This window comes from Protopterus annectens, chromosome 6.part0 (genome assembly GCF_019279795.1).
Source record: "Protopterus annectens isolate FY-2018-M chromosome 6.part0, PAN1.0, whole genome shotgun sequence".
Taxonomy (NCBI): Eukaryota; Metazoa; Chordata; order Ceratodontiformes; family Protopteridae; genus Protopterus; species Protopterus annectens.
Window position 1 is genome coordinate 969979688 of NC_056737.1, and position 25637 is coordinate 970005324.

General features: G+C 43.2%; 1 protein-coding gene across 1 annotated transcript in view; it reads left to right on the forward strand.

Moving 5' to 3' along the window:
* Positions 1-25092, forward strand: part of CCNK (cyclin K) — a 421050-nt gene extending 395958 nt beyond the window's left edge. Inside the window, exon 11 of the mRNA XM_044074606.1 lies at positions 23717-25092. Coding sequence (XP_043930541.1) covers positions 23717-24321 — 605 coding nt within the window. The 3' untranslated portion in view covers positions 24322-25092. The remainder of the gene's footprint in view (positions 1-23716) is intronic.
* Positions 25093-25637: the final 545 nt, after the last annotated feature.

A 25637-nucleotide genomic window follows, 5' to 3' on the forward strand; every position in this document is an offset into this window, starting at 1 on the left:
TGTTTCCAAGGTTACACTATCAAGGTGGCTAAGGGACTGCATACATTTTATCCCATCAATAATGACCCTATGCCAAAAGTTAAAGCTCACTCCACTAGATCTATGGGAACATCTATAGCATTCCATTCCAGGGCTTCCATGGATGACATCTGCGCAGTAGTTACTTGGGCTAAGCCTCATACTTTTATCAGTCATTACAAATTGGACTTGGTCTCCAGAGGGAGAGGTGCCTTCGGCTCACTGTTACTCTGGAATGTTCTTCCATAAGGGCCACCAGTGGACCACAAGGTAGCTTGGGATTCTGTCTTGTCAGTGATGAATGGAAAGAAGATTAACAACATCAGATAAAGAAGTTATGTCTTACCATAACGTTCCATCTGTGTTGTTCATCTTCTTTCATTCTTCACTTCCCACCCTCCTTCCCCCTCCAAAGGCTCCTACCCAAATGCATGCATTCTGCTCCCCCATTATCAGCACCAATTCATGTTGTCTGGCTTTATTTAGCAAGTCCTGCAACTGCTGCCTGAATACACTATCTTCCTCGCTAACACAACCCTGCTGTGGAACACAGGCTGACATTATGCATATTGTCCTGTCCTTGCACTGCTTGCCACACGTCTGCTGCTAATTCTGATGACACCCCACACTATCTTTTGATGCCTCTCCCTCACTCCCTCACCACAATTCCCACACCATTTCTAGTCTGTCCTTCCACTGAGTTAAATAGATAAAAAACAAAAGGTCCGACAAACATGGCTAAAAGTATAAAACTTAATAAAACAAGAGATAAGTGCTTTCACAGTAAGTGCTTCATCAGATCTAAATGAACTCTAAAACCAATCCATTATAAAATGCAGAACAACAAATAAAAAAAAAAACAGAATCAATTAACACACTACTTAAATTAGTGATGTAATCTCCAAGCTGGTCTTGGTTGGCTAACAAAGAGGCTAACAGAGCAGTTGCAGTAGTGAAGATCAAGGCAGTAGAGGCACTCTACCAGCTTCTGGAATGTGACTCAGTAGATGGCACAAAGAAACTCTTATCAGGTTGCAAGGCAAAGACAATGATAATGAAGATAATCTTTTGACACACTTCATTACGGATGCCAACAACAGCCTGCTTTACTAATCCACAGGACATCAAAGGCAAATGGAAGGAGTACGTCTAATCATTTCTGAATGAAGAAAACCCCACAAAAGTTGTACTGCTGCAGAGATAGCCTACGGTGAAAGAGGAGGAGGCCACTCTAGAAGTATAAACAAAACTAAGGAAAATGAAGTCAGAAAGCAGCTGTCTCAGATGAGGTCACAGCAGATATGATCAAGATGTTGGGTGAGTTAGGGGATAAATGTCTCCTGAGGGAGCTCACAGCACTATGGGGAGGGGGCATATCCCAGATGACCAGTAAATAAGCGTACTAGTGCCAGTGTACAAGAGCAAAGGGGACATTCATAACTTTGGGCAGTGTAGGAAAGCAAGCTCCCGTCGCACTGTGTGAAAGTTCTGGAGAAGTTGATAAATACTCCAAGTAATAGAAAGTAAGATAGGAGAATAGAAGTTTGGATTTGGATCAGCATGCAGCACAAATGACCTGATGCTTGCATTGAGACATATAGTCAAGAAGAAATTAGAGATGAGGAAGGTGTTCAGCTGGGCTTTCCTAGACTTGGAGAAAGTGTAACATAAGATCCAGGAAAGCTGCTTTGGGCAATACTGCAATGGTTTAAAGTTACAGAAACATTTGTCAAATTAGTTCAGGTTATTTACGAGAATCCAGTAACCCAAGTACAAGCATTGGAGTTCCCAGTGGGAGTGGGTGTTCATCAGGGCTCAGCTCTGCACCCACTGCTGTACATACTGGAGATGGACTACATTAGCAAATAGGTCAGAAGGGACAGAGCAACAAAGCTGCTGTATGCAGACAATGTAACATTACAGGCAGACTCTGAACAAGAACCTCAGCTCAAGGTAAGTGGAGTGGAATGCAAAACTGAAGGCACATAGGATGAACCTAAGTACAGATAAGACAGCTGTAATGGCGGCAAATGTGGAAAATCAGAAGAAGCTGAGAATTGAGATAGTAGGGCAAATAGTGGAATAGGTTACCAGCTTCAGTCATCTGGGAGAGATGGTTGTGGGGAAGGGAAGTCTGAATGAAAAAGTCAAAGCTGGGATCAGAGGGGCTGCAACAAGCTAGCAGTGTCAGGGGTAGTGTATGACAGACGAATGCCCAAGAGGCTAAAAAGTAAGGTGTAGAAAACAGTGATAAAACCAGTAATACTGCATTGTACAGAAATCTGGGCAGTGAAAGCAGAGCAGCTGAGGTTGCTAGGGGTGATGGAGATGAGGTGTTTGAGTCATGTGGTATGATGCACACCGTGAGACAGACAAAGCAGACAAAGTAAAGTAGCTTCAGTTGTAGAAAAGGTGAAAGAGAACAGATTAAGGTGGTTCGGGTACATGTGCAGGAAAGCTGAAGACATTCTGGTGAAGAAGATTAGGCACAGACTGAAAGAGGGCAATAGAAAACAAGGGCATCCAGCAAAGAGATGGACAGATTGTGTGAGAGAAGACCTAAGACAGTTGGGCATGACCGTTGAAGTTAGGAGAATGGAATTGAATCAATAGAGATGGTGACAGTTGATGCAACACAACACCCCAACCCCATATAGAAAATGGGGGGAAGGGGTTGAAGGTGGTAATGGCTGAAAGGGGATTTGTAAACCAGTCTGTATACCCTACTAAATGAAAGGAAAAAATACCACATGAGGGTCAATGTATGGCACATTTAGAAAAACACATTTCAGGTTAACACTTCATGATTTTGCTTTCTGGATTTATCATTATCAGCAATTTGGACCAGTACTATTTAACCAGTCATTGTTCCTATTCAGTTCTTTTTTTTCCCGGGTGATTTTTGTCCTGTGCCTGACATGCATCAAGCCTCCCAAATGGGACTTTGCCCATTCTTTCCTTCCTTACTTGCCCTCTTACTGGGGAAGAACCACAGTACAATCTAGGTGTGAGAGCCATACATTGGAGCTGTCATAAAAGCAATCATGACTGTTGCTTCTGCACTCTGACATGTGGCCTAACAATACTGTAAAGAAGCCTACAATCTGGTGGTGCCTTGCTGAGCCAAAAGCTCCCCCCAGATGCTCACTGGAACACTGCGCTTTCCTCTGAATAATAGTTGCTTGCATCCTGTCTCTCCCCATCCTTTCACTTAGGATAGGCATGCCCATCCTCTCTGCCTTCTCCGTCAAGGACCCCCACTAATCAAACTGTGGCACCTGGTCCATAGCCATGGCTTTATCCCACTATAGCCTTGGAATTGTGTTTTACCCATTTATTTCTTTAGAAGAAACCTGCCATGCCACTGTTTGACCACTTCACTAAATGTGTCATCAGATATGCAGGCACCTCATAGGTGGATTTCAAAAGTGTAAAGTTGCAGTGTCCTAATCCTTCCTCCACCAGGCTCATATTGAGATGCCATTAATGCCATTGCACTTTCATGTGTAAACAGTCCTAATGTGAGTGAGTGCACTCTGCCTTGAGTCTGTCATGAGAAGCATTTAGCAACTGTTTCTTAAAGTATGGACTTCAGCAAATTGTGTTATCCCCAACCAGACCAAACTCAGACTCAGATCACCATTTATCTCTATATTTCACTAGTGTTGCGCTTAAACTCATTTCTCCAACCATTCATTCATTGATTTCAGAGTAAGGATATGTGTAGTCTCATGACTTCCTCAGTCAAACCCTAAAATGTTCTAGGTCACTTCTTGGCTCTTTGCAAATTAATTGCAGAAAAATGACCATCCTGCTGTCTTACTTGACTTCAGTGAACTTGGTCCTTTTTCGTTAACAAGATGTGCTCCAGTAATAGCTTGGCCTCCTTTCTAAGTGTAGTGGCTGCCTGTCTGAATTGAATCTTTGCCCTTCGAGATTATTTCTTTCTGTCCTTCTTTTCACATCTGTCACTAGATGTCATACATAAACTTGTTGAGGGCAGCTCTGATTTGGAACTCTTATTTCATCATCAGATGAATTTACAGTTACATACAACACTGCAGTTTTTTTTCAAGCAAATGCATTCCTTTACAATCTTTTGTATTTAGTAGTAACCTGGCCTTACTAACAGCTTGCAAAAGAGCTTTGAGCCTAGTCTCCCTTAACAGCAAAAATTGACCTTGCAACTGTTAATGATGACTTAACGTCCCGATCATTTTTTGCACTCCAGGTATGCACAGTCTTACCTCCTATCAAACGTAAATATCCACCCAGCTCTTCCAACTCCTTGTCTTTCCATCCAGTTGGCATGTACAACAACAGATTACTCTGATCCTCTCCTTCCCAAGGCTTACGTAGACTGTTCAGTGTTCTTGAAGGCCTGTGATGTGTTAGTATTCATTCTAGTGATTCCCATCATTAACATCTTGCTATCAACAGCAACCTTTTTCAACATGGACGTCATCTGGTTTTTGCCCCCAGCTACTCATTCTCCTGAATTCTGACTCACAGTATGTACAGTGTCATGGTTTTAAGAGCAGTGCACAATACTGTCACAGCACTGCTTTATCTCAGTAGAACCATATAGGAAAGATGAAGGAAGAAGCACTTACAGGATCTGTCTTTGTAGAACCTAGAAAGGCCCTTGACTCAACCCCTACACTTTTATCCTGGTGGAACTTAAATTATACAGATTCTGCCCCTCTTTCATTAGTTGGTTTCTATGTACATTAAACACAGCTTTGCTAAGGTCCTAGTGAATTCTACTGGACCCAGGGTTGTGGAACTCAATAAGTGTGTCCCTCAGAGCTTAATCTTAAGGCCCAGGATTCTGCTCCTTTTATAGCTCATAACCTGGGTCTTACTCAGAATCTTAGGGAGAACATCTCCGCTATGTTAATGATATTGCACTCACCAGTTCTTGATTACCTCACCAGCCACTGTCAAGTATCGGCTGCAGAAAGACATTTTCTTAGAAGGTAATTTGTTATAGAACAAATTACTTAAATATTGGTAAGACAAAAGTCATATTGCTTAGAACCACTAATGGAAAAAACATGCCTCCAGAGATTGGGCATTCTGGTCCTCTGTGAATTGCACTCAAAAATGTCCTCATGTTTTGGTATACCCTAGTATCATCCTTGTCCTTAGAATTGCTTAGATGCTAAAAGTCTTCTATACATAATTCTGTTTCTCACTACTGCAGTTTAATCAGCAATGAGTAAAAGATTCTTCCTTCAGCTCCTTAATATTATTTTTTTAAAGCTTTCTCTGAAACCATCCAAACCTCTCAAGATCTCAGGTATTTCAAAATAAAGCTTGGTTTCATTGTTCATTTCTCTAAAACTGAACATCATTGCATCACCCTTTCCAAAGGCACCTACAAATCCATCACCAGGATAAATTCCTTTTGCCTACTCTTATTTTCAAACTGTTATACCTGCAGTATTGCTCCACATTGTCACTGACTCTGCCTCCCAGTAGTACAGTCTTGTAGTTCCTTCACTCCATCTATTTTGGCTTCATTTCCCTCTTTTTGCTTTACTTTTTCCTCACCTCCAGCTGCAAAGCATTTTCCTGCCAGGTTTGCCAAAATTGGGACCCCTTACCACCGCACATTTGTAGTCTGTTTTTCGCCTTCCTTCCTTTCCATCCAGTCCATCAAATGACTCCCCCCTAAATATCTCACAATTTCAGCTCTCCATCACAAATACACCTTGTCTTTTGTATGCTGGCTTGTGTTTCTCGTATAATGTTTTGAAGTAATATCCTTGCATATGGGCTGTACCCAGGAATGTTAGTAGGTACATATTTTCAGACTGCCCGTCTTTCCACAACTCCTGTGATCCTATTATTTTCTTCCCTTTACCAGAGTTCTGTTTTTCAGCTGACTGACCCTTTTTTCATTTTTATATTTTATAGTCTAACAAAAGTATCATGTTTCCTTCTTGTTTACCTTAACATTTTTAATATACAGCTTTGTAACTTGTATTCATTTTCAGTATCATCTGTTTATTTTAACTTGGCCGCGGTGGTGCAGCAGTTACTGTTGTCACCTCACAGCAAGAGGCTCTCCGGTTCGATTCTCGGCTGGAGCACCTTCTGTGTGGAGTCTGCATGTCCTCCCCGCAGTCAAGTGGATTTAAAGACAGGCATGTGTGGGTGTGCCTTCTTTGAAGGTTGGGCGCAGGGCTGGCAACTCGACACCTTAAAAATTCACTGCCAGTCATTAGCAGACCTGAGTTCCATTGTGGCGACCTCTAACCGGGAAAAGCCGAAAGACTTAAGAAATTTTGGTTGAAATAGGCTCATATCTAGGCCACCTTCCTGCTCAACATAAGTAAAATTAAATTGGTTTTATTGTCTTTATTTGTGTAAATAAAGTGGGCACAAGTGACTCTTTACACGGCACTCCAGGAGCACTGTCTGGTTTACAATGGGGTAAGTACACACAGCACATTAGTTTATGATTATCTGGGAAATATCAATCAATAAGATTTTACTCCATTAGATGCAAGGGTGCATGCATGCAATGTAATGTGTGCTATTACACTGCAGCTAATAAAAAAAAATGGTGATTTAAAAAAAAATCTTTGCAACAAGCAACTATTCTTGTGAATCTAAGTTAACGATTTATATAATATAGCACAAACACAGTCTGTGTTTTATAAGGAAATCTGCACAAACACAGTCTGTGTTTTATAAGGAAATCTGCACAATCTGAAACATAATGCATCTGTAACATAATATTATTAATAATAATAATATCTATAATCCTGTCACTATACACATTTTATATGGGTACAAGATTCCAGCCTCAGCCCCTCCATGTTATGATTTACTCTGTCCACAGGTATTGTTGCAGTAACAGGTTAGACTTAAACTTAATACAGTATCACAACTCTGCAAGGTTTACTCAGTTATGTCATGGATACAGTGTCAGTGGCTCAGCAGGTAGCACTCACCTTTGATGCAGACGACAGAAAGTTTTTGATTCTATTCCCATCACCACCTGTCTATTCATACTGTACTGCAACAAAGGAAGGGTGGTCAAACTCCAAAAGTACTGTCCTTTAGATAAAACCTAAAGCAGTTTGTGGGGGAGCTCTTCTTTCATTTTAAACTGTAGCAAACCACTTGGTACAGGTTATGCCACACATTTCTGAATGCCAGTAATGTACTTGCACCAAAGACTAAACATTGTGCACTCCCTGAACAGTTTGTGCCCAGGGGGTGGGTGTCTGTCCTCTTTGCCCAACCCTAGCTACATAACTGCCTGCATCACTACCAAAGCAGAGTCCCAACACACCCAGACTGAGCAGAAAATTGTACATTAGCAAGTCCTACATCTCCTCCATATCTGCATTTGTCTTTAACAATGCCTAATCCAAATTCTTTTAAAACACTATTATTACCCTCATTACCTCAGAAGTGTAATCTTATTCTGTATATGTGAAATTATTTCCAGTTGCATGAGACAGAAGATGCAGAAAATCATTTCCTGCCTCACTTTTCACCATGTTATCTCTTATGTAAAATTTCATTCTAAGTACTGTCAAATCAACAAATAAACTAGATAAAGTAGAAAAAGGACAACCCTGATATGTACCCCTACACATTTTAACACTTACACCTAAATGTTCACAAACCACAGACTATATCCAATACTTCTGATGTACATCAGCAGCAGCAACCCACTTTTTCTCATTTTCTACGTGGGGTCAGGGTGTCGTGTTAACTGTTGCTATCTTTCTCGATTCAGTGCCACACTCCTGCCTTCTTCGACACTCATGCCTACCTGTCGCAGATCTTCTCTCACACAATCCGTCCGTTTGCTGGACACTCTTGTTTCCTCTTACCTTCTTCCTGTATGTCCCAAGTCATCTTCACCAGATTTTCTTCTGCTTTTCTGCACATGTCCAAACCTCTGTAATCTGTTCCCTTTGATCTTTTCTGCAATTGGAGCTAGTTTGGCTTCTGCTGTTATGTCCTCATTTCTTCATCTGTCTCACAGAATGCATCCTACCACCCCTCTCTGGCACATCATTTTCATCACCTCTAGCTTTCGCATCTGCTCTGCCTTTACTGCCCAGGTTTCTGTACCATACAATAGTACTGGTCGCACCCCAGTCTTGTACATATTACTTTTCAGCTTCTTTGGCTTTCTTCTGTCATACACTACAACTGGCACTCTATGCCAGTTGTCTGCAGCTCCTCTAATTCTTGCTTTGATGTCTTCATTATGACTTCCCTTCTCCTCAGCCACTTCTGATATACATCTTTAATTAAAAAATTGTTTCCCCCAAACTTCAAACCTCTTTCACACTTTTATGATAGGTCTGGTAATAAAATATGTTCACATCTAAATAATATCAGCCTTTCACCCATCCTCTGCTAAGAAGCTTTGTTTATATCTAAGTAGTAGAAACAGCTTTTCACCCATCCTCTCTGCAGCCTCTCTTTAAAGTCCCCTGGCCATCCATAACATAGCCATCTTTTCCAGGTGATATCCCATTTACTTCTAGCCATCGTATCCACTACTGCCAATATTCTATTCTGGAAATGTTTGTTAACATCTTGTATTTAACAGTGAAATTGATCTCCAAGTAATTTAATTTAATTAATTCTATATAAATATTTAAATAGTCAAATTGTAAAAAAAATATATATAAATAAGTAAATGAAAAATAAAAAGTTATAGGAGCATGACTACAATTCAAAATGTGACCAGTATGTATGTAACCAAATTCAGAAGATTACATTATTTAGCCTAATTCTAAAAAAAAAAAAAGCATGTCCACTCACTCCAGGGAAATCACTAATTTTATGCCTCACAAGTCTGACCAGTTGATGAGTACAGTGCTACACTTCAGAGCCTCCAAACAAGGCACCTGAATGAACTTGAAAAGGTGCAGTTACTTACTGTAAAGTTAGCTGGGTTTAAATTCTGAGTTACTCAGAAAGCCTACAGGAACTGTTGTATTATTTCTTGTAGGTCACAGTTTCCTGGACTTTAAGGCAATGTCTGATCTGGTTCTGTTTGAAAGTTTATTCCTGGAATGCATCACTGCCAGAACCAGCATCAAAAGAAAAAGTGATGTATGTATAACACAACACCTTGCATGATTAAATAATATGCTTCCCCTTACGATTACAATTGTATAACTTCCTTTAAAAATAATCTTGATGTATGTCTGGCAAGTATAAAAATGTCAGCAGGGAGTACAACAATCACGTTTCTCGAAGGCCAGTAGCTTGCAAGCGTATTAAACCAGTGAAGCCCCATAACTGGCTCTGGCAAAGAGTAAGGTATTAAAACTTAAAGAAGAATGAAACAGCAGCGCATTGTGAGTAGTAAGATGGAATGTAAAACTATGTGTCTAACAAACCGTTCAAAAATAAGACAATACTTGGTGCACTGGTGCTGATAGACTGAAAACTCCTTAGATGTTGAATGGAAACCTTATTACACTTCACCACATGCATTTTTTAACACACAGTTTCTTAGCACTTTTCAAAATTATGGTTACTCAATTAGCCGTGTATGCTGGTTCAGAGATTTCTTCTCATTTAGATGCACACTTTCCTTTTGTCAGAGGTAGCAGGTCCAGGTGTATGGAAAGAAAAGAGCAGTATCTGAACTGATGCAGAGGGAGGCAATTATGCTTCAAAAAAAGGTGCCATCAGGACTGCACCTATTGTCTTTCATAGTTTTCTAAAGAGAGTCTTTAAAATGAAAGGAAAAGATGAGGCACATACATGCTCTTTACTTAACAGATTGAGGTGCAGCATGTTCATCTTAAGCTGCTAAGATAAAGGAAAGAAATCTCAGAATCTGGCACTGTAACAGGAAGCATATAGACTTTAGGGATATGCACTCACCAGTTCCCTTTCAGTTGGCTAATTTACAATGCACTGAAAAAGATAAATGAGTTTGCTGAGTCAAGTCTCAGTGTATCAGAGTCCTAGCATGGGAAGACAGGACTTGAACCTCTGCAGGATCCATGCAAGCACTTTAAAGGGAAATTGCCTGAGTGGGGTTGGATGAATCACAATTTGACAAATTGTGACTCGACAAAGAAATAAGCTTGTAGTCACAGTGTCAGTCATCCTGTAAAGATGCCCTTTGCCTTCTCCATTGTGAAACTGCTAAAATGATATGCTCAGACCCATGCATGCATCTGTTTTGATTCCTCAACCATTGACCAACCGCAACCTGCCAGTGAGAGAGAGAAAACACACTCACGTGCACATTTGTATACCTGCCCAGTGTAGAGGAAAAATCATCTGAAGCTAAACCGTGGACAGGCCATCCAAATACAGGGGGATGGCAGGAGAATAAGCACCTACAGCAGCAGGTCACTTTCACAGACAAATGATATGGTATGTATATATCTGTTACAAATGTCAAAGGGTGTTATCTGTACTGGTTATCAGTTGGGAAGTATCCCAAGCAATAACATTTAAATCTTTCTGGAAGTTCAGTACTGGAGAAAGGCTAAAATAAAAAATAGGGAGGGGGGGGTCAAAATTCAGAGTCCTGAAGCATTTTGGTACCCCTGGAGCCACAGTTCAAGCAATAATATTTGGTGAAAGATACAAACGGAGGACCAGTTGGCTACTGCAGAAATGTGTAATGGAGATATTCTTGTAACAAACACTAGAAGTAGCAATGCTTATTGTGGAATGCCCTTTCACTTGAGCATTTTCCAGTGGGTTGTCCCCCACCACCTATTACAAAAGAACCTCAGCTGGTACAGCATATTTAAGGTAACCAAGGCACTCTCTGCCCTCGATTCTGCCCCAGTAAGTAAAAGAAAGTAATGAAGATTGGTTTAGGGACATTTTGGAAGCCACTTTTTGGGAGGAAGTGAAATTTAGTACTATTGTCTCTGGACCAGATTAAGTACACTTTTTAAACCACTGTTTGTTTGAAATAAATAAGGTTTAGTTTTAGGAGTTAATTTATCCTTGTGAAAGACCAAACAGGGTTCCCTGTAAAGATCTGCAACTCTAACATCCTGTCAGCAGACATTATGCTAACTCAAGAACAGCATCTTTAATGATATTTATAGCTATCGAAGCAGTTGGTTCAGGTGTGGGGCAGACATGTCAACTGTGAAGCGTAGGCCTCTAAAAGGAAAAGGCTTCTTCAAAGAGTAGCAAACATGCAGAATCCCTTTAAGGAACTGCCTGACTAGCCATTGCAGTCATATACCTCTCAACTGTCAAGATTTTTGCCTAATAGATCTGAAGTAGTTACTTCATTTGTCCTGCAACCTGTGGGTCTCGGATCCAACCGGCAGCTTTCCAAGCTTCAAGATCCGTGCTCCTAGTTCCTCCCCTCTACCCACAATCCCCTGTTACCACCACACTACCTCAGATCGTTTTTGCCGTGGCTTGAATACAAGCGTCTTGAGAAGAGCTCCTGAGCTTAGACAGGGAAGTGAATAATTTTTTCAAGAGATTTTTCTTAAAAGTTTAATAAGTTAAAAAGAAGAATATTTAGAGTGTTTCTCTGCCCTTTTTTGTTTTCGGGATTGCGTTTTTATTCAGTTAAACCTTCCCCTAGGTGTTTGGGCGTGTGAGTGTGTGTGTTAGCAAAATGGCCGAAGGCCATAAAGCTATTTTTTCAAAGTGCACTGGGTGTGGCCATAAGCTTTCCCCAGCTGATGGCCACACTCAGTGCGTTATATGCCTGGGGGTTGTCCATTTGTCTTCAGACTGCCAGGTTTGCGCAGCCTTCAACCCCCGGGCTGTGAGGGACAGGAGGAACAGGCTTATTCTGGCGGGATTGCTTCCCCCGGAGGAGACCTCTTCCTCCTCTCCCTCCAAGGTGCAGGCTGCCCAGGTAGCTTCGGCACCCCTGATTCCCTCGACTCAGGCTGGGACTCAACCTCCCACTACTGCCTTGAGTACAAAGGAAGTTCAGTCTTCTCCTTCTAGGGAAAAGCACAGGGAGAAGCACAGACACAAGAGGCGAGCCGAGCCTCATCCCTCGGCTCCGCCTTCAAAAATTGTTAAATCGCCTCCGAGGGTGTCCGGACCTTCTCCTTCTCGGCTCCAATCTCCTTCATTCTCACCGGAGCCGGAGGAGGAGCTCTTATCACCCTCGAGGTCGTCGAGGCGGCCCTCCAGGCCCGCCTCTACAACCTCCTCTAGATCTACTAGGTCTCTCTCCGACGCCGATATGGATAGGATGATGCGTCGGTTTTTGCAGACCCAAATGCAGATGGGGGTGCTCCTGCCCCCCCCCTCCACAGGGGGGGAATGCAGCTTCAATATTTGCCCCGATTTCTCCTTCTTCAACCCAGATCCGGGTTTTGGAGTCTTTGGATCCAGGCCCTTTCGGAGCTGGGGTTTTGTCGGCGCCGGTGGCCCAAGCCTTCTCAACGCCGACCATACCCTCGAGTATCTCGGATCCGAGCTCTTGGGGCTGTGGGCCGGGCGTCGGATCCGTGGGAGCTGGTGCATCTTCAGCGCCGCCTATGTCGGAGAGCACCTCCCTTTCGGATCCGATGGCTTTGGCTCCGACCCCGATCCCTATCTCGGATCCGAGGAGACTGCTCTCGGGGCCGGAAGAGAGTAGTTCTCCCTCGGCATTCGAGGTAGTGGAGAGGGTACTGTCAAGGTCTTCCAGGTCCCCGACTTGGGCTTTGGATCCCTCCGCTCCCCCATTGCATACGGGTCTAACTTCCATCATCCTTCCATCGGGACAGCCTGCTCAGACCCTCCAGTTGGTTCCCTCGGAGGAACAATAGGCCGTTGACGAGCCCTCTTCTGACAGTCCCATAGAGGAGGTGCCTCGTAAATGGACGTGTAAAATAGGCACATGGACTCCCCCGTGTCCGTCACCACAGATACGGACTTAGAAAGGGAAGGTTCCCCAAGGTCACCCCCCGAGGATGTCTCCTTTGGAGACATCATGGAAATGTTGCGTATTGGGGGGTCTGCCCAAAAACCTTCCTCGGATGAGTCCGTATTTCTGGAGGCGTTTGAAGCGGGCCCATCTACCTCCTGGGTGTGTCCACTGGCAGATCCCCTGGTAGATCTCCTGACTACCAGGGCTTGGCAGGATCCCGACACCGTGGAGCCTATGCCACGCCGACCGGATAAAATCCTTAGCCCCCCTTCAGACAGGCAGGCTTGGGCCAAAGGGTCTCCAGTTGATGCCATGTTGGTGGCTGCTGCCACTAAGAGAGAACTCTCCCAGGAGAGCTCCACGGTCCACCCGCCGGACAAGGAGTCCCGGGCGCTGGACCGTATAGGGAAGCAGACCTTTGCTTCAGCAACCTTCTCCGTGAGGGCGCTGAATTATATGGCGCATGTCATCAGGCTGCACCGGGATTTGATCAAGGAATACACTGCAGCTCCACCTGAGTCCATGTCGGTCGAGGACAAAACCGTGTTCTCGACACTTATGGCCACTCTCAAGTCTATTTCAAATACGTCCATGCAGCTACTGTCTTATGCTACAGAGGGAGCCGCAAGGGCCAGCGGGGCAGGTGTTGTCTTGAGACGTCACGCCTGGCTCCGTCTTTGTAATTTCATGGAACCTTTCAAGGCGTCCTTCGCGAACGCACCCTTTGACGGCTCTTCGCTTTTTGGCAAGACCGTACACGATATACTAGTCCAAAGCGAGAAGGACGGGAAGACGCTGTCTGCCATCAGAGTCCGCTTCTCGAGCCCCCAACGTTCCTTCTCAAGGAATCAGAGGGGGCAAAAGAAGCTGTGGTTCCGCAAGTCTCAGCAATCCTATCCAGCTTCGGACTCCGCGCCCTCCAGAGGCAGAGGAGGGCAGGGTGGACGCCGGCCCAGAGGCAGAGGGGGACCGCGTAACTTCGGGTCTAGGGAGCCTTTCTCCGAGAGACCCGCGCAGCAGCCCTGAGGGCTTACCCGACTGTCCAGCTCTGGAGGCAGTCGGGGGGCGTTTAACAAAGCACCTGTCAATGTGGGAGTCCATCACGAACGATCGATGGGTGCTCCGAATTATATCCAGAGGCTACAAAATTCCCTTCCTATTTCGTCCTCCCTCAGGTGGTCGCCTCCCCGATGTCCAACCCAATCAAAGAGAGGCGGCGACTGTAGAGATTTCAAATTTGTTAGAAAAAAGAGCCATCCAGCGGGTCCCCCCAGACCAATCCGGATTGGGCTACTACTCAAGGTTCTTTTTAGTGCCAAAAAAGACGGGGGACCTCAGGCCCATTCTAGACTTGTCCGCCCTGAACATGTTTGTCCCCAAAGAAAAATTCTGGATGGTCACTCTACAATCTATTCTCCCCTTAATGCAGGAGAACGACTGGATGTGCTCTATAGACCTCAAGGACGCGTACTACCACATCCTAATGGACAGACGGTCCAGGAGGTTCCTCCGCTTCCGGCTAGGGGCCAGTCATTACCAGTTCAGGGTCCTTCCGTTCGGACTCACCTCAGCCCGCAGGGTGTTCACCAAAGTCATGGCAGTGGTTGCGGCCCACCTGAGGCTTCAGGGCATAAGGGTCTTTCCGTACCTAGACGACTGGCTCGTCACAGCAACCAACAGGCATCAACTTTGTACCGCGAGAGACTATGTGCTGTCTCTTGCCGACAGCTTGGGCATCTCAGTCAGCATACCGAAATCCTTTCTTCATCTTGTGCAAGCATTAGATTTCATAGGAGCCAGGCTAGATTCCCGATCTTCTCGGGCCTTCTTGACCTCGGACAGGCTGTCCAGCCTCTCACTCCAGGTTTTGGCTCTTCTTCGCACCAAAGCTCCGCCGGCGGAGTTAGTCCTGAGAGCACTAGGCTCGATGGCAGCGGCTATCAGCCTCTCTCTCCATGCTTGCCTAAGGATGCGTATATTACAGTGGACACTCCAAGTTCAATGGTCACTGTTACTCCACCCATTGAACACTCCTATCCCCCTGAGCAGAGTTTGCAGGGAATCCCTCCTTTGGTGGCTTCACTCCCCAGAACTTAGGCAAGGGAGACCCTTTGTGATCCCTCCCCCCCCCCGGTCACGTTAACCACGGATGCTTCTCGCCTAGGGTGGGGGGGGCATTGTTTGGGCAGAAACGTCCAAGGTACGTGGACCTTGTCGGAGACCGCCTTGCACATAAATGTTCTGGAGATGAGGGCGGTGCTTCTAGCGTTGCAGGCTCTCCAAGACCTTCTACCTCTAGGAACGATTGCAATACAGACGGACAATATGTCAGTGGTCTGGTATATACACAAACAAGGGGGAACCAGATCCTACCCTCTTTGTCGGGAAGCCATGAGAGTTTGGGAATGGGCGATATCCACCAACCGCTTTCTGATAGCAACGCACATTCCGGGACGATCCAACATTCTGGCGGACAAATTGAGTCGAGTAATTCTCAGTCCTTACGAGTGGTCTCTCAATCCGAAAGTTGCGAAGGAAATTTTCCACAAGTGGGGTTGGCCACACTGCGATCTTTTTGCTACCCCCCAAAACACAAAATGCAGCGAGTTCTTTGCAATTCTTCCCCCAGAAGGGGAGAGCCCCAGAGACGCTCTGATTCATGCTTGGCCTCCCGGTCTACTCTATGCTTACCCCCTGCTTCCGCTCATGGCGAAGTTCATTCAGAAAGCCGCACAGTTGGGGAGAAAAATTATCCTCATAGCCCCATTCTGGCCTCGTCAGATCTGGTTTCCATACCTGCGGTCTCACAGTCTCTCCTCCCCTTTAATCCTGGATCCCATTCCAGATCTGATATCGCACCCAACGGGGTGCCCAACACCGAACCTGGTAAACCTCAAGCTCGCAGCTTGGTTGATCCAGTTCCACTAATGGCAAGGACTCCCGGTATCTCGTCACCAGTGAAAACTATTCTGGTAGCGGCTCATAAACCGTCCACCAGGAAAATCTATAATAGCAAGTGTAAACGATTTTCTATCTGGGCTAACAGCCAAGGTCTCAACCCCTTTACTGTTCTGTCTCCTACAGTCTTGGATTTTTTGTCCATGATTTTTGAACAAGGGGCCAGTGCATCAACGGTAAAAGTACAGTTGGCAGCAATATCCCATTTTCATGTGGGAGACGGATTAGGATCTCTAGCATCTACAAAATTGTGTAAGACATTCTTGCGTGGCGTTTTCCTTCTCAAGCCACCAGTGAAATCCGTGACTCCCCCTTGGGACTTGACCTTTGTTCTGCAAGCCTTAACGAAACCTCCTTTTGAACCTGCAGCTTCTGTACCCCGTAATTTTCTGTCCTGGAAAACAGCATTCGTGGTGGCCATAACTTCTGCTAAAAGGGTTTCAGAGCTCCAAGCTTTGTGCATGAAACCTCCCTGTCTTATTTTCCACAGTGACAGAGTGTCTCTCAGGACTAACCCGTCTTTCTTACCAAAAGTGGCATCTGTGGCAAATATCAATCAGTCTATCAGTCTGCCAGTGTTTTTCAAAAATTTTCAAAATAAGGGAGAATACATGTTGCATACACTAGACGTACATAGACAGTTGCGTTTTGACCTGCACAGGACCGAAGATGTTCGTAAGGCTGATCAACTCTTTGTGTCATTTGCTCCTTCATACATGGGAAAACCTATATCCAAAATGACACTGGCTAATTGGATTTGTCAATGTATTTGTCAGGCTTATAAGGCATCAGGCAAAACAACCCCATTCAAAATCCGTGCACATTCCGCAAGGTCCATCGCAACTTCTGCAGCTTTCTGGTCCAGGATGCCGTTGGACGACATATGTTCAGCAGCCACTTGGTCTTCTGCTCATACGTTTATTTCTCATTATAAGCTGGACATGATATCTAGAAGCAGGGCGTCCTTTGGCTCCGCAGTGCTTCGGAATATCCTCCCATAGACCACCCAGGTTTCTTTGTTTAGGTAGCTGGGGACTCTGTCCCACAGGTTGCAGAACAAATGAAGTAACTACTTCAGATTTAGAAGTTATGTACTCACCATAACGTTCCATCTGAGTAGGTACTTTATTTGTCTGCAACCATCCCCCCCTGCCATCCCCCTAACCTGTATCGGGTTTCTAGGATCTTTATGATTCTTGAGAATATCTGAACCTGTTTATTACAGGTTTTTTCATGTGATACAGCAAAACCGATTTGAGGTAGTGTGGTGGTGACAGGGGATTGTGGGTAAGGGGAGGAGTTAGGAGCTCGGATCTTGAAGCTTGGAAAGCTGCCGGTCGGATCCGAGGTTGGATCCGAGACCCACAGGTTGCAGACAAATGAAGTACCTACTCAGATGGAATGTTATGGTGAAGTACATAATTTCTAATTTTGTTCTGTTCCTCATAAAATATGTGGTTTGATGACAAATCAGTGAGGATTGAAGTAATTAAATAATGACATGCATTTGAGTTTCAGGCTTCATATACTTCAGAAAATGCATTTTAACACAAATCCTGTTATTTTATTGACCTTCTAAGTTTATAAGGACAATATTTTTTGGGCCTTTGTTTCCCCATTATTTTCACATTGTCCAGATTTCTTGTGCTTGGAGGTTGAGAGCTATGCCACGTCTGCACCACCTTTTTGCCATCCACAAGGTATTGATGAGCAGAAATAGCAAACATGAACATAAAATGATTAATGCCCAAAGTTTTAGTAGTAGAACCAGAGAAGTCAGGAGCACCACAAGCTGATCAACAAAGGTGGTGAAAGATATCTCTCATTCCAGATATAAAACTTCTTCCACTTAAAAGATTCCACTTAGCAGAACAAATCTGAAGAGTGACGTCTTTCTAGAGGTTTCAATCCCTTTCAGCACTCTGGCTAAATCAGGACTGCTGACAGCAAGAGATTTAAACAAGGAAGAATACCCCTAGGCAGAGACAGATGCTTGCCCAGCTTGAGGTGGATGGGGAATTCTGTGGCTCACATAGGAGTGATTTTCTGTACTGCCAGAAAACAGCCTGAAAATACACCCTTCTTGGCTACCAGGGAACCATGAAGGTGAGCTTCTATGTTTGTTTCTTTCAAATTTGTGCAGCAAGAGGCACGGTCAGTGAAATGGTGTAGGGGAATCACTCCTGCTTGGGAGTAATAGCAGGAGAAGGGACTCTACCTGCTGCACTCACTAAAATGGGAAAGGGAAGAAGTGGTAAACAGGCTAATCACTGGGATATTCAACTCCTAAAGTTTCTGACCAAACAAATCCTCAACTCAAACAGAAAAACTGACAGGCCACTCAGAAAATATACCATCATGAGAACACCTACAACAGTGGTGCCCCAACTCTGTAGACCACAGCAAGACCAGGTATAAGCATATGCACACTGCTGTTTTTTCAGCCATTACACAAAGTACTGGCTTTAAGATGAAATCGGAAGATATCCTAACTTCAGCTCTCCCTTTAGAACTGCAATTGCAATGATGATTGTCTTCTTCCCATTTTCTTAAGCATGGAGAATGCAAACTGGGCTTGTCATCTCTAGGGTGAATACTGCTCATCGGGACTTGCAAAAGATCCACTACAGACAGAGAGGACCTACCTTAAGACTATTTGAGACTATCCACCACTCCAACTTTATACAGTACATGAATACTTAGACATGCAAAAGGCACCATGAAAATTGTGGCCGCTGTTAAGCTTAAGAAGATGTAGGAAGGTCTGAGCCTGGACCCTGCACTGCATATCTCTTCTGCAAAAGATATTATGATTTCATGGGTTCTAGCTACAGACAAGAAAGGTTAACACTGGAAAGTATCTAGCTACATGTCAACGGAAGCTATCCTCTCCAGTGGGCTCAGAGAATTTAATTGATGGAGCTTCTTCCCCCTAACAGCTGCATCCATGGGAATTTCCACCCCAGGGACATCTCTAGGCAGCCTCTTGATGGGGCTCACCAGCAGATAATAACACAAGAACATCATACTGCAGTTTGTTCTACAGCAAGTTCTCTGCCACAATAGCAAGGATATTGGTGCATGTTTTTTTTTTCAAACAAGACAAGTAACAGGGTGCCCAGTCAGAGTGATCCACAGGAAACTCGCGTGCAACCTTAAACAATGAAGTAAAGATGTCCATCATGTTCAGCAGAACAGGCATGGTACTCTGGAGAGTCATCATTCAGAGCTCGCCGAAGCTGCAAATGTCTGCTGAGGTCCAGGACGGGACACAGGTCTCTTACCTTATCCAGGAATAAAAAGAGAGAAGGGGAGTTTGCCTTGGTTGATTTTTATTTTGTTTTTTTTTACTTTATAACTACTGACTTAAATTGAAAATTATCTTCTACAGGCAGTTTCCTGAGCACTTGTCATGACATCTTGCATTTGCCTGTCTCAGGGGAACACCTAACATAATACTGTAACTTCAACATGCACTCAGCTTCACAAGGGTTGTTAGCATTTCCATCCATACATTCTGGGGCTCTGATAGCCTTCTGTCAAGGACCTTACTTTTAGAAGCTGTTAACTAGCTGGCTGAAGGATTCTCCAACACTTGCTGGTTTTACGTACTCCATTTTACAGTTAATGTGTGATCATTTATCACTGGTGCTGATTAGTAATTAGCCTCGGCCACTGTATTTGTTTTTAACTTACTGTACCCCTATTTTACTGTACTCGCTTTGTCTTTTAAAACAAATGACAGCTCCATTTTGATTCAACTTTATTTATTCTGTGTTGTGTTGCTATGTTTTCAGTTTGATTACTCTGCGTTGTGTTACTTTACTGATTTATTATAATATTTATTTTGAAGACAGCCAAGTCAGTATTCCGCAAGTATGGCTGACCAAGTTTGCTAATGACTGCAAACTGGGCATTGTCACCTGCTCATCCAGTGATACAAAACAGTTCCAGCAAGGACTGGAATATTCACATACATGGTGTTTCAAAAACAGTCTCAAACCTAAAGAAAAAAGTGCAGTGTATTAGTGTTCAGCAGAAAGGTTGCTCCTACCTCAGCCATTATAAACAGAACTCCTCTTTAGATAAATACGGGCATAAGAAACTTAGATACTTGTGCCGATAACTCTCTCTCTGTCATTTGATCATCGTGTTTCCACCATAGTCAAGAAGTCCTTCTATCTAGCCCAGTCATTTTCCAAAGGAATTTCTTTATGATCCAGAGAAGTCGTCCTACCACTTTACTCTTCCTTTCTCAAACCCATCATTGAATACAGTGCCTTGTTTGGAATGAACCAATTCAAGGATGCTTTGTACAAACACCTGAACAACTGCATTAACTCGGTCATACCTGATAGGACCAAAACAAGCTCCTCAAGGATGAGCAAACCTGTCTGGTGGACAACTGCCATTAACAGGCTTTACAATAAGAGGAAGAAATTGCTGTCTAATGGTAAGAGGGAGTGAGCCCTAAACTGGAAACACTCCCTCCTCAGCTTAAACAGGCAAATTAGGCTTCTTGTGAAGTCCTCCAAAGCTAACTATGAATCCAAATTAGCTTCCTCAACTATGAACAACATAAGGCATTTGTTAGTTACTTCCATAACCTTAAAGGAAAGGCCCAGATTTGTGCCAAACTGGTAGTTAATGAATTTGCAATACCATTGGGTACTCTTTTCAATCATAGTCTAAGCACTAGCTTTGTCCCAACTGAATGGAAAAATGCCACCGTTATCTCCTTACACAAAGGTGGTTCTTCCACTAACGCAGGGAACTGTAGACCTATTAGCCTGACTAGTCTTATCTGTAAAGCTATGGAGAGAAGCATCATGGACCTTATCAACAAAGATATTGGTAATCTCCAAACACCTGACCCTGCTTGATTTGGATTTGTCAAAGGGAGACCATGTCTGTTAAACCTGGTGGACTTCTTCGAGACAGTCACCAAGGCCCTTGATGAGGGGAAATGTGTGCATACAGCCTACCTAGACTTAACAAAGGTTTTTGATACTATCCTCCACTCAGGCATAATTGACAAACTCACCCAGCTAGGTGTCAACCCATATATCATTAGATAAGTCACTAACTGGCTCACTGATAGAACCCATGTAGTCAAAATAGGGGAATCCACCTTCAACACCAGACCTTTAACCAGTGGTGTTCCACAGGGATCAGTCTTGGGATCTCTTCTGTTTGGAATCTGTTTCTCTGAAGTGCATGCTAAAACTAAAGGTCTGTGGTTGACAAAGTTTTCTGATGACTGCAAACTAGGAGTGGTCATAGAATCTTCAAACAATGTCGGCATCCTACAACATAGTCTTACACAAACAAATGACAGGTATCAAGGTCATGGCTTTAGACTCGATGCAAAAAAAAATGTATGATCATCCCTTTCGGTAAGAGCAATGTTCCTGCTAACTACCACATCAATAACAACACCCTAAGTACACACTCAGTGGTGAGAAACCTGGGCACACAGGTTGAGAGCAGCCATACCTTTGATAACCATGTCTCCACAGTGCTAAGAAGGGCATTCTGTGTTGCTCATCTCATAAGTAAGGGCATTGCCTCCAGAAAAAAATAAATTATAACCTCCCTGTACTCTTCCCTCATCAGACCAGTAATTGAGTACAGTGCCCCTTTTGGTATATACCTTTCCAAGCACCCACTGCAATTGGAGAGACCACAAAGGTTCCTCACAAGGAAAATTCAAGGTCTTCAGCATCTATCCTATGAGGATCATCTGAAATCACTGTCACTTTATTCTGTTTTATACAGACTACTCAGAGATCATATGTGCCTTGACTTTGACCCTGCTTTATTGGCAATGCTGCATATCCATAAGTCAAATGGTACACGGGTTACTCGCACTAATGGCCTTAACCTGATATGTGACATTAGTAAAACCTGCAGGAGGGACAGATTTGTCTCCCAGAGGTTACCAGACTCCTGCTTCATGTCAAGCAGTGCACCTCATTGGCCCTCTTCAAACGCAATCTGGACGATTGGATGGGTAAACATAAATTCACCCTAGGAGTTCCACCTATGTCCCTCTTGGACAGGGGTGATAGGTGCTGATCGTGGAAGTAAGGGTAAAACTTGACTAGGCTTATAAGAGTCATAGGGTCATTAGTCTAGTAACCTCCTATGATCCTAAAGGTTTTGAATCCTTCAACTACTCCAGAAGATTAGCACATGACTCCTTATAGTCAGTAGACTACTATTGCTGAGAGGTGACCTGTGTCTTCCTTTTTGAGCCATGAAAAACCCAATCCTATTTGGCCTATTTCTTTGCAAAACTGTTGTGTGTTTGTAGAGCCACTGAAGACCCAAATCTTCGCCAATGAATAAACCAGCCTTACTAGGTTCCTAACAACGTATTCCTCCCTATGGAATAAGTTACCACTACAGGTAAAACAAACTACTACTCTGACTACCTTTAAGGCTAGTCTTGATGACTGGATAGGCAGACGCAAATTTACACCAGGGTTATCATGTATGGCCGTGTGAATTTTAGTGTGTTCAGTGCAGAAGAGGTTCACCCAATTTCTTCTTAAAGCCTGCACTTTGCAATGGAAATGTTAAAAGCTTCGGATGTGGACCACAAGGTGGATGTTTGCAGTGAATTACCAAGGATAGGAATTGCAATGACCCTACATGAACATGCAAATTTACACCAGGGTTATCATGTATGGCCGTGTGAATTTTAGTGTGTTCAGTGCAGAAGAGGTTCACCCAATTTCTTCTTAAAGCCTGCACTTTGCAATGGAAATGTTAAAAGCTTCGGATGTGGACCACAAGGTGGATGTTTGCAGTGAATTACCAAGGATAGGAATTGCAATGACCCTACATGAACATGCACACTTATGGTGAGCATGTTCATGCTACTAGACTTTCATTGTCATCCTTCTACCCAGGGATTTATAGTGCAGTTATAGACAGAAGATTAGTATGTTGTTCTGGTTGCACTTGGTGACATTGTTTATTGTAAGTGACGTAAAGTGACGTGCATTGTTTTATGAAAAATTTATTTTTTTCTTTCAAATTCTGTGGCTGTTGGTAAAGAAGGTACTGCAGGAAAGGCAGAGGAGTCTCTAGTGTATGTACTAACCTTCAGAGACTTACTTAATCGTGAAGCAGTCCAACTGAATGGCAGCTGGATAAGATGCGACTGAGCCAGGTATAGCTTCCCTAGAGAACTAGTCTGTACTCTGCATCCTACAGCAGGAAGAATGTGTACTGCTCTGGTGAGTGTCCCATGTGTAGAGCAATACTAACAATTTAAGAATTTGCAAAAAGAGTTGGCCCTATCTGTATATAAACATTAAGTCATTTATGCTGTAAAATCAGAGAATTATGTGTGCAACAAAATAGCCAGCAAAATTTGTTCTTAAAAGAATAGATGAGGTTAATCCAAAATATGGAAACACGCTGGATGGAAAAGAGAAAAGGTAGATATTCTTTTGAGAGCGTTACTTTAGGCAAGACTTAAAAGACATGCTGTAAACTGATTATGATTTATTTTTTCAAATGAATTTTCACTGTTTGTATCATGTATGCATGGCATGTGATGTAGGGTAAAAAGGATATGGAGTTTGTATGGCATTACTGAAGAGGCTTGATTTGATAAGTGAAACCAGTTTGTACTTGGTTCCTGATTGCCTTAATAAACAATTCTGTCAATACCAGTTGCTGGCTTTTTTAGTTTTTTGTTTCTTAGCTAACAGCTCAGCTCTAGTAGTAGACCTTAACTATGCAATTAATGGTTTGCTTTTGTGTTTTCTGTGAAGCAGTCTAAACCAAAAGTATTGAAAGTAATGAACATTTTTCCTTTGCTACATAAATGGATATAAAAAGATTTTTTTTCTTCTTCCCCAGATCGTAAGGCAGCTGCACCAGCAGTAAGTTTAGGAGATGGAGAGCAAGTTGTTGCAGGTGATTCGGACTTGACTAAGGCTACAGTTCCGTCTTTAAGTCACTCTGCTCCTGTACATCAACCAATATCTCTGCATCATCGACCACCTCCTCCACCTCCTTCTAATTACATTACAGGAGTGTCAACTACCAGCTCCTACATGTCTGGTGAGGGGTATCAGAATCTGGAGTCCTTGATGAAGTCAGAAGCCCCTTCATATGGATCCTTGCCACCAGCGTATGGACCACCTAGCCACATTCCTTATCCTCATGTTTATCCTCCAAATCCTCCACCACCTGTGCCACCTCCACCACCTGCCAATTTCCCCCCACCTAGTATTCCTCCCCCCAATCCAGGGTATCCACCTCCTCCTACATACAATCCCAACTTTCCACCTCCTAGAATGCCCCCTAACCATACAGTGCCTCCTCCAGGGTTGGGGTTACCACCGACTAACTATCCCCCACCTTCTGTGCCAAGTAGTGGGCAACCACAAGTGCCACCCCCATTATCTTTGCCTGGTATGCCACCAGTGGGAGGACTTTCCCGTGGAGGGTGGCTGAGATAAATTAAACATGCTACCCATCTTGTTGTTAACAAAAAAAAAAAAAAAAACTGTCATTTTGATATAAAACTTTGGAACAGAAATTTTCTGTATTAGGAGAATGTTGATTTGGGAAAACTAAAAATGAGTTAATTTGGTATTGTTAAGCTACTCAGCCAAAAGAGCTTAATGTTGCAGTACAGCAGAAGCAAAAGTTGGACACTTGAAAAAAAAATTCCATTGAATTGGACCAGCATGTATCCCACTCTGAAGTATCTGGATCTTTTTTTTATTATTATAGTGTTGAAAACCTATTACAGTTGTAAGCAGATAGTATTTACCGTATGCACTATGTGGATTTTGGAGAATAAAAATATTATATTGTTTATTGTTCAAACAAGAAGAGCCACATAAGCTTCTGTTAACTTGAAGGGGTTTTTTTTGCAGTATTTGTCAGATGTAAACTTTGTTAGGAAGAAAATGTTTTAATTCCTGGAATGTGTACTGAACCCATTGTTTATTGTAATTATCAGTTAGATTGTAAACATCTTTGCGGGTACCATTTTGTCTTTTTTTCTTTTGTGATTTCTACAATGTAATTATCTTGTTTTCATGTGCTTTACCTAACTTGGTCCTTTTTATTGTACTATTAAGAAATTTCCCATTTTTTTCATTGTGTAGTGTTGTTTCTTCAAATTCTTCTTCGACCCTTTGAATGAACCTTAAGCAGATCACCCTGTAGAGTTCTAATGTGTCACGTAATTGCATTAAAAGAACTCCACATAGGTAAAAGTCTCTGAGTACTAGCCATTATTGTTTTCGTTTTGTGTATGTGTCAGCCATCTTCACATTGTATGACATCCATACAAACGGAGTCTAGGTGGTATTACTGTATTTATGTAGGTTTGTGTTTGAAATGGCTCCTGCAGAATGTATAACTCTGACTTGTGCTGACTGGTGCAGGACAGAACAATCTTTGCAACTTCTGTCTACAGCTGGTTGATGTTGCAGACCATTATGTTCCTGTTGGATGTATGTGTTGTCACCACATGAGGGCAGACCTCCTTGTTCCTTCCTTGCAGTATTTCAGCATTATTGTCTTCCTGATTTTAATCCTGGTTTGGTTACATTGTTCCACTGTAGAGAGTTTTCAGATTTTCCTAGTAATGATCTATAGATCATCAGTTTGATTTATTGTTCCGGCAATAAAAGAAATGACATTGAGTCCCTGTCTCTGATCTTGGCCCCTCCTCTGAGCCAAATGCAGATTATTTAGCTCTTTATTTATCTCGATCTGTGAGAAAGATTCATAAAAAAAATGTTCCTTTGCAGCGGATGAG